The sequence below is a fragment of the Populus nigra genome, chromosome 14 (assembly GCF_951802175.1).
Source record: "Populus nigra chromosome 14, ddPopNigr1.1, whole genome shotgun sequence".
Lineage (NCBI taxonomy): Eukaryota > Viridiplantae > Streptophyta > Magnoliopsida > Malpighiales > Salicaceae > Populus > Populus nigra.
In genome coordinates, this window is record NC_084865.1 from 11,527,398 (window position 1) to 11,537,625 (window position 10,228).

General features: G+C 31.6%; 1 protein-coding gene across 1 annotated transcript; it reads left to right on the top strand.

Annotated features, from left to right (window-relative positions):
- Positions 1-5,555: 5,555 nt before the first annotated feature.
- Positions 5,556-6,450, top strand: LOC133672932 (calmodulin-like protein 30). The gene has a single exon (XM_062093507.1). The coding sequence runs from the start codon at positions 5,612-5,614 to the stop codon at positions 6,224-6,226; it is 615 nt and encodes a 204-aa protein (XP_061949491.1). The 5' UTR covers positions 5,556-5,611; the 3' UTR covers positions 6,227-6,450.
- The last annotated feature ends 3,778 nt before the right edge of the window (positions 6,451-10,228 follow it).

Here is a 10,228-nt window from a genome sequence, read left to right on the forward strand (position 1 = left end):
AAGTAGTTTTTTTTTGAAAAGTGAATTTCGAGAAAGTGAATTCTGGAAAAGTGAATTATTTTCTGATATTTAGTAGTGTAATGGAAAATAAGTTGAAAAACACTTTCCAGTGCTTGGTTATGTCATGAAAAATGAGCTGAAAAATAATAAATCTTACAAATTAAAAAGTTGAATGGGAATGAAATTGAAAAAAAAAATATAATTTCATAAATCATCTCAAATAAAATAAATAATAATAAAAATAATAGAGATCAAATTTAAAAAATAAAAAAAAATTGAAAGATGAAAAAATTAAAATAATAATAATTAACATTTCATAAATTATTTCAAATAAAATAAGTAACAATTAAAAGAATGAGGATCAAATTTGATAGATGAAAAATTTCAATTAAAAATGATATGGGAAAAAAAATAAGGATCAAAATTAATATAAAAATTAAATGAAATTGAAAAACAAATATTCAAAACTATATATATATATATATATATATATATATCAATCAATCAATCAAAAATTTGAAGATCAAATGTGATACAATCAGCAAATAATATGATATTTTTAAAATTTTCACAACTTCTGGAAAGTGTTTTCCGCTCAAAATAAAAGGAAAATACTTTTCTGGAAACCAAACCAAATTTTACTTTGACCGGAAAGTGTTTTCCGTTGACCAACTTTTCTAATGATAAACAAACACCGAAAAATTTGAAAAGTGATTTCTCAAAAACCAGTTTCCGAGAAACAAACACAGCCTAAGGGTTTTGAAAGTGTCTTTTAGGAGAGTGAGCTGGAGAGAAAAGTGTGGGAAGATGGTTTTCTATTTTTTTTTCTTGCTCCTTTTATGTGAGATTCCTTTACCATTTTACCATATATTTTTATTTTTTTGTATTGTGATTAAAAAAAAAAAAAGCAACATCAATGTCCACTCAATGAGAAAAATTAATCAATAATTTTGAAATGTGCGCGTTAATAGCTAAAAGTGTTGAAATTGTTTTTTTGAATTTTTAATTTTTTTAAAAATACATTGAAAATGATACAAATACTTCAAGAATATATATATTTTATTAATTTTTATTTTTTAAAATATTCTATTTTTTAATGTAAAATACAAAGAAAAATAAAAAATATATTCGGAAGAAATCTAAAAAAATAATAGTAGCGAGAAGAGGATGTCAAAGTGCTTATAAAATGGCTAGAAATTTGTTGAGGAGGTTTAAAAATACAAGGATTGAAAATTAATAGTATATTTTTGACTGATGAGAGCTCTGTTGACAAGAAAAATTTAATTTGAGGAAAAAAAAAGCTCAAAATCAGATGTTTATGGACTCGATTAAATTTTATTAAAGGTTTAATTGAATTTATAGAGAGTTTGATTGCACCAAAAATTATTTTTAAAGTCAATTTGAGTTTTATTTGGAAGAAATTAAATTTTAGGGGTCCAATTATAATTTATCCAAGGACTTGACCATAAAATTTTAGAACTTGGGTGACCAAACTGAAAATGGTCATTTCACATCTCAAAACAGTACCGTTTGAAAGGACACTATTTATCACCTTCTTCATTACACCAGGGAAGCCGTTTCAGCAGGAAAAAGAATAAATAAATAGCCTCAGCTGCCCACAATGCAATACATTATTGAAACGTATAGTATTTATTCGGCTATAAAGCCAAAGAAAAAACAGACGCCCCTGCCATCGCCAACCATTACCATTACTCCTGCAATAACGGTCTTGAATGTCTTTATTATTAAGGAAAACACATGCATTCTCTAGCGATAAAAGCCAGAGAAGGGACTAAACATAGGCGGGGGAAAAACCAAAAAAAAAAACACAGGAGAAAAGAAACAGGGGGGAAGAGAACAGAGAAATCCAGAGGGGGATGAATGAACAGGAGTGAAATACAAAAGGCACGCCCTCGACTTCTTCTTCAGTAGCAGTTCCAAAGCTCCATCTTTAGCAGCCATTGCACCAGAAACAAAGCATTACAGGGGAAAAAAAGGGATGAATGAACAGGAGTGAAATACAAAAGGCACGCCCTCGACTTCTTCTTCAGTAGCAGTTCCAAAGCTCCATCTTCAGCAGCCACTGCACCAGAAACAAAGCATTACAGGGGAAAAAAAGGGGGGAGGCACGGAAAAGAAAAGAAAAGAGAGGGAGTAAAAGACAAGAGAAGGAAAACACAGAGAACAAGAGAGAGAATAGGAGAACAGGGGGAGAATAAAAAAGAAAAAATAGGGAGAATAGGGGAGAACATGGGAGCTAAAAAAATAGGAGAAGAAGAGAAAAAGAAACAGAGAGGGCTAGACGCAAAAGAAAATGGATACAAAGTGAAGAACAGAAAAACACACAGACATGGAGGATGCATAGAAGAATACCAGAAAAAAAAAGACAAAAGAGAACAGGGAGGAGAGAGACCAAAAAACTAGTAGAGATAGAGAGGGACGAAGACACAAAGATAAAACTCAAGAGACGGACGCCAACAAAGAATAGAGGGGAAGAGCTAAAATAGACGAAAGCGCTAACAGAACAGCAGGTACGCCTTCGACATCGCATTTGTCCCTTCATTTCTGCCTCCAAGTTTGTTCTCCTCGTCTCTGTGCATGGATTTTCATTTGCATTTTACTGTTCAAGTGAATTTTAATTCACTTGAAAAGTAATTGAGCATGTATGCGTGCGGAAGCTCACATGTGCCTCTTGCCCAGCTATGTAACTGGCTTGGGCTACTGACCAGGCTAGGCCTGCTAGGTTCAGCCCAGCCACATGGGCTAAGCTGGACTCGACCCCTAAAAAATATAGAAAGAGAGAGATTTGTGGTTTTCTAGCGTATTTATTTTAAGGTTTATATTTTTATATTATAAAAATACAAATATGATATTAAAATACTCGGTTTTCTATGAAATGTTGCAAAAATATATATATCTAAAAAAACAAAAAAAAGGGGCTTTGTTTTCATGCATACGGTCAAGTCTCTCAAAGATATATAAAAAAATCATATCGTAATTTCATACAACATAGAAATTTTTTTAAAAAATATGTCTTAGCATGCATTTTTTACTTTAATAACAAGTTTATTAAAGTCACGAGAACTAGGCCAATATTTCAAAAAAAAATTATTTTCTTTTAGTATCCAAGATTATGATCTTATATGTAAGACATACTTTTGATATTAAATAGAAAAGTTTGTTTTGTTTTTATTGATGCTAAAGCAATTAGGTTTTCTTTACTCGATAAGATAAAGATCTCCTTACTAAAGAGAACTTTTCTTCTCTTTTTAAGAAGTCATTGACAAGACAACTTTCAAAATCTTTAAATCACATCAAACCACAAAGCAGTTTACCTCAGGTAGGGTGCGCTACGAGTGCTAATACCTTTTCTAGCCACAACCAGTCTCTTACCCGTGAATTTTTTATAAAGACCAACACACTCGGGTTTTCTAGTGACCCTGAACCAAATACTAGGTGGCAACTTCCAAGAAAGAACCAAACAAACAAACAAAACTCGCTATTGTCGCTGCGTGTGGGAACGTACAACAAAAGTATCAAAAGATAACTAAAATTTAAGAAGAAGAAAGTTTGTTGTAAATAAAAGAAAATATAATTATGGAGTTGTTCTTGATCTGAGAGAGATTCTTGATATGAGAATATATTTTTAGGTTTTTTTTATGGTTATGAAAATTACTGTCTACTAATTATAAGCTTATTGATTATCAGCCTACTAAGGCTGCGTTTGGAAACGCGATTGTACCCGCGTTTCCAGAAAAAATTAATTTGTTTTCTAAAAATTAATTTTTTTGGTATGTTTTGGATTTTTTTGATGTGCTGATTTCAAAATTGATTTTTAAAAAATGAAAAAAAAACATCATTTTGATGTATTTCGGTACGAAAAACACTTTGAAAAGCAACCGCCGCCACACTCCCAAACAGGATTTAAAAGTTATCAACCTACTTGATCAACAAGTTTTGAAAACTCTGTGAACTTGGTTGAATTGCATATCAATTGTTAATTTAATTATGATGAATGATTTGTTCCTTTCTAATATCGTTCTTTAAATTGAAAATCTAAAAATAACTGCTATTTAAATCTATATTATTCTTTGTTTTAAGGATCTTGCAACACATAAACTCATATTTTCTTTCATGTTGATCCATACCTTGCTTTAAGGATCTTAGAGTTTATAGACTTTTTTTTTAATGTAAGTCTAGACTTCTACCAAGTTTGATTTGCAACTAGGCTTGGCTTGTTCTTCTTGTCTCAAACTTTATCTCTTCTTGTTAATTTTGTGTATAACACTTATTCTCTCCTTAAACAGCTCATTAATAACTGATTTGTTTCCTAAATTATGAGTTAATTGACAATTAAAGAGACTTTAATGCCTTCATTTACATTTATATCAATTAGTTTTTCTTAGGATGATTTGAATCTCCTAATCTCTAATTTCTTTTAATTTAAAACTTGTTTAATTTTTGTTCTCATACATCTTAAGATGATTTTGACATTTAACCACACTCAATTTCTTCTATTTGTAATCCTTAAATTGAATCCAGTGTTTTATCCTTAAACTTCAGATCTTTCTCTTTCAAATTCTGAATCAATGTAACTTGCTTTTGATTCTTTTTTCTCTTCTCATTTTCTATTTCTTTTGATACCTACTCTTTTATCCAATAGGTTAGTAACTCTGGAAACTATTATAGACCGTTACCACTTTAAAGTTTCTTTTTTTTTATTGTCTATTTATTATAAGAGACTTTCATTTTCCTTCTAGGCTTTTTTCCTTAAAGAATTGATTCTCTACTTCCTTCTTCAATAGAGACCTTTACCAATTCTTTCTTTTTTTCTAAGTTTTATGGTAATTTTGATCTCAATGCCATAGTTTTTTTTTTAAAAAAAAAATATAAATATAACACTTCAATTGTGATCGCCAATTATTTCAAAAAAAATTTGTGCTTGATTTAACTAAGAAGACTTTTAATTTTAAAGTTTAGCACCTATCATTATTGGTGTCTTGTGAGAATCCAAATTCCCGTTACTCAAATGCCTTTTTCTTACAAGAGATTCCAATATATTGCAAGGTCTAGCCACACTTCAACTCTTTTTATTTAAAAAAGTAACCGCGTTACGCGATAAGGCTAACAAATCCTTCATGCAATATTCCTCAGAACCAAATTCAGTTGAATTTTCCGATCCTGGTTATCTCTCTTCCAAATAGATTAATGAAAAGGAAGCACCGATTCTTTCTTTTCTCTTCCACTATGCGGACTTTGAACTTGGTATCTTACCGAAAGGAGGGCTAGCTAGATGCGAATCAACTTGCAAGAGAAAGTAAAGAATAACCTTTTCCTCTACTTTCACTTTTCCCTTTTATATGCTTGTTGACCTCTTCTTCCTCCCCTCATGAATTCGGCATGAGATTTTCCTCAACTTGCATGAAAGCTGCAGTGCAAGTACATCCATACTTTTTACTCCATCGATCACAGCATAGAATGATAGCCTTTTCTTTCATAATATTCTTCCGCGTAGAGGATATAAAGTTAAATGGAATCAGAGCTTAAATAAGTACTGAGGTTATAAACAATTTGAATACAGCTACTCATCATATCGTAATATCAAACAAAAATGTCGCACTTGAGTTTTCTCAATTTTCATGGTCTTCCAAGAAATTCCTCCTCATCATCACTAGCACCAACCGAGTCAAGAATTTATAGGGAGAAGAGGCAAAGCTGTAGTGTTTCAAAATCCATGCAACAAAACGTAATCCTGGGACAAAGCTCTAATGAGTCAAAATCTTTCCAACCGAATGTGGAAGAGATGAAATGGGTGTTTGACAAGTTTGACCTCAACAAAGATGGCAAGATTTCTCGTCAGGAGTACAAATCAGCACTGAGGGCCTTAGGCAAGGGACTAGAGGAATCTGAAATGGTCAAGGCATTTCAGGCTACTGATATTGATGGGGATGGGTACATAGACTTCAAAGAATTCATGGAAATGATGCATAACATGGGAGATGGAGTAAAGAGCAGTGACATTGAAAGTGCTTTTCGAGTGTTTGACTTGGATGGGAATGGAAAAATAAGTGCAGAAGAATTAATGGAGGTCTTGAAGAGGTTGGGAGAGAGGTCTAGCTTGGATGCTTGTCGTAAAATGATTCGAGCAGTGGATAGTGATGGGGATGGTTTGATAGACATGAATGAATTCATGGGCATGATGACCCGTACCATGAAAATGTGTTAGGGTCCATTTGGGCCGGATTTCTATCTATGATGACTCTCTTGCCTGCAACAAAGACCTGATTGTTATTTAGAGTTGATTTCTCTTCCTTGTTAAAGTTGGCAATTCATTCCCCCGAGCATTGTATCCTCGGAGGAATAATTCGATGTATCTGGAGTTGTGTTCTTCCTTTAATATAAAGTTGAGATTCATGAATAATTTTTATAATGAATCTCATGTTAATGTGAGAGGAGGAAATGCGTACAACTTAGAGTATATTTAATAACTTCTCGTATCCGTATAATAGTAATAATTACATGCTTGGATAAATTGAGCCCGGAATTTCTTCAAATAGCTAGTCTTACTTGTATCATTTTCATATGATCCTCTTCTATAGTGAGGAGACAACTAGATTTCTTAGTTATCACTATCAGAAAATCAGCAAATATAAATGGACACATCGATGAAATATTTTCATCAATAAATTACGGTGAATTTTTCTGACTGGATATGCCATTGCAGTATCCATTGATAAACATCGATGTTGTAATGTGCATGAAGTTATATATTACAATAGTAATCATTATAGGAATATAGTTATGAATACAATGGGACTGAATCAGGGCTATGTTGTTTAGTCGTAGATGAAGAACCTAATGCAGACGTAACCAGGTTTTTTTTATTTTAAAAAAACTCTGATGAACTATTATAGGATGAGTGCACAAATCATAGTAAATTATTTTCTATTGCACAAGTTTTCACCATCAAATCACATCATGGGCAAGTAAGGCCGGTTATAACAGAATTGTCGAATGAGTGAAAAGCATTTTACGTGAAGGGAATTGGCTGAAAGAGAACTTTCATGCTACTAAATCCATAATAAAACCCTACAGTCTAGGATACTAGAAAATTGACATATGTCCAAACTTCTGCACGTTGTACTACCTTGAAAATAAAGAGTTGATCAAGTACAGAACATGTGAGCATGCTCGTTATAAACCTAGAATTCGTAGGGAAATGACTCTTGTCACACATAGAAAACTTAAATATTTCTCAATCACACCTAGACTGCAAATGTTATTTATGTCACTAAAGACTACTGAGCACATGATATGACATGATATTATTCACATGATGCGATGGATGGAGTGATGATGCACTCTTCCTATGGTGAAGCTTCAAAACATTTTATGGGATACATCCTTAATTTTCAATGGAATCAGGTAACATGCGTCTTGGGTTATGTACAAACATGGATTCAATCCATTCGGGTCATTTGCTACTCGTTACTTTTGTTGGCTGATGATTTTCATAGTTTACAACTTGTCATCGGTGATATGTATAAGGTAGAAGTTCATGTTTTTATCCATGAGCATACTCGATCCTAATAGTTCGAGTTGGAATATAGATGTTTGTGCTCATTCATTAAGACATATGATGTATTGAGGAAACATGATTTTTAAATGAAGGTAGCATTGATATAGACTATCAATAATTTTAGTACATATGAAATGGTTTCTAATTGAAGCACCTATGAAAAAAAAGCATGTCCATACTATATAGAAAATAATAAGGCTTTCACGTTAACAAATGATAGTAAAACATCTTTTTTTAATTGCCACTAGCGGTTCTTGCCAACAAATCACTTGGTTGGCAAAGATGAAAGGGATGTTGCATCGCCGCTAATGTCGGGTGAAGAATTGTACGACGTGGTGTCAGAGTACGATGATATTGTGTTTGGTTTTTACTCCGGTAAATAAATTTTTTCTGGTTTTAGTTTGACCCCTAATTGGATAAAACAAAGTATTTTATAGGAGTTTTCTTATTAGAAGATCAATTCCAAAGGATTTTGGCTTATTTTTAAAAAAGTATTTTTGATAAGAAAATATTATTCACTTTTAATATAATGATAAAAAACTAAAAGGGGTAAATATATCCAAATTATTATTAGGGATAATAAATATCATTCACTTTTAATATAAGGATAAAAAACCTAAAAATGGTTAATATCCAAAATATTATTATGAATAATAAATATTATTTACTTTTAATATAAGGATAAAAAAAACTAAAAGTGGTTAATATCCAAAATATTATTGTAAATAATACAACTCATTCACTTTTAATATAAGGATAAAATTAACAAGTAATTTCATCTGAAATATCCAAAAAAATCAAGTTTTACCTAAAAAAAAAGCCTCGACGATAATTAAGGATATTTCACCTTCCCAGACCGATAAAACCAGGCTTTGTTCATTGTAAAAAAATGCATTATAATAGACTAATAGAAATAGACATCATTAGACCATAACAAATAATAATAATAATAATAATAATAATAATAATAATAATAATAATAATAATAATAATAATACAGCTTACCTTAGGTGAGGCATATTAGGGGTATTAATATCTTCTCTTTACACAACTAGTTCCTTATCTAGAATCTCTAGAAAAAAAAATAATTAGGATTCTTAATATGTAATACTAGGTGGAGACTCTTCAACCAACCAAAAAGACCTTTCAAACCCTTGCCTGGGAAGGGTTGTTACGACATCACGTTCCCATGACAAGGGTACGACATATGAAAACATATGAAAAGTTACAATCACAACCCATATGATTAACCTAATAACAAATGAAATATTGGGTATGACCTATAAGGCTATGGTAGGAGGTGTGGATAACTTGAAATAATTGTGCCATTCTATATGTTCAAATGTGGTTATAACCTTTCTTTGACTAGTTTTGCAAAAAAAGAAAAAAAAATATTCACAAACTATAGGATAACTTCACCCAAACAGTTAGGTGATACTTGTGGCTTTTGAGAAGTTTCTATCCTTTATATAAAAACTCCATCGATATATATTTTTAAAGCTTGTTATGAGATGAGGGGATGTGCAGATGGTAGCAAAGACACTGTCTGGTTCTTCATATTTCGTTGTTACCCATATAGTCCTTTAAATAACATATTTCAAAGGATTAGAATCCATATCTAATTGGAGGGGTGAGTGGATAGTTGTGAGGTACGTAGGAGATGATATATTGATAGGAAAGTATTAGAAGTGGGGGTCTAGTTTTAGTTAAAGAATGCCCAACGCCATATTGTAATTTAATTCTTATTTTAACCAATTCCAACAGATATTTTTATGATCAACTCCATTCTAGTTAGAAAAGATACAACATGATGCTCTTAGGTAGTAAAAAGTGAGTGGAGAAATATATTTGAGGGTATGAAACAAGGGTTTAATATGTTTGATTTTCTAGTGTCCTTACTTTTTAGGTGGAAGCGTATGTATAAGTAATGCTAGTGGGAGTAGGAGATGATCAAGGAGAAAAATAGAAGTCAATGATAGTGAAGAAGAGACTACTCAAGAGAAATCAGAGACCCTTTCTGGTGAGATAGATCAAAGAATATATGATCATGCTTCTGCTAGATTGACATCCAAGTATAGGCATACTGCCACTTCACCCACCAATTTGACCACTCATATATCTCCTACAGCTTCATCTGTTCCCACTATAAATATAACATTGCATGGAATCGTTTACAAGTCCAATCAATAAGCTTTTCTAAATTTTCTCCTTCTATCTTAGAAAACACTACATAAGGTGTTTCTCAATTTTAGACCATTGGTTTTTCCCAAACCCTAAATATTATACTGTCTGAACATGAGAGTAATAAAGTGAGGGCTTTATATATATATATATATATATAATCCTTGTTTCCAAGGAATGAATACGAAGAGACCCTAACAACCTTATCTTGTGTTTTCTAGACTCCTCATGAAATGAATCACTTTTACACATAATTTTAGTGATCATTTAGGTCATACTCAATAGTTGCTTTTCGAAATAAGCTTTCTAAAATTTTTTTTTTATTCTTTTTTTTATGATTTCCTTTCTTCTTTTATATGTGTATGTGTGTGTTTTTTTTTTTTTTAGTTATTTGTTATTTTTTATTACAAACCTTTCAAATGGATGCAACTAAAAAGGAAAATCTAAATAGTCATGTTACCTTTGTTA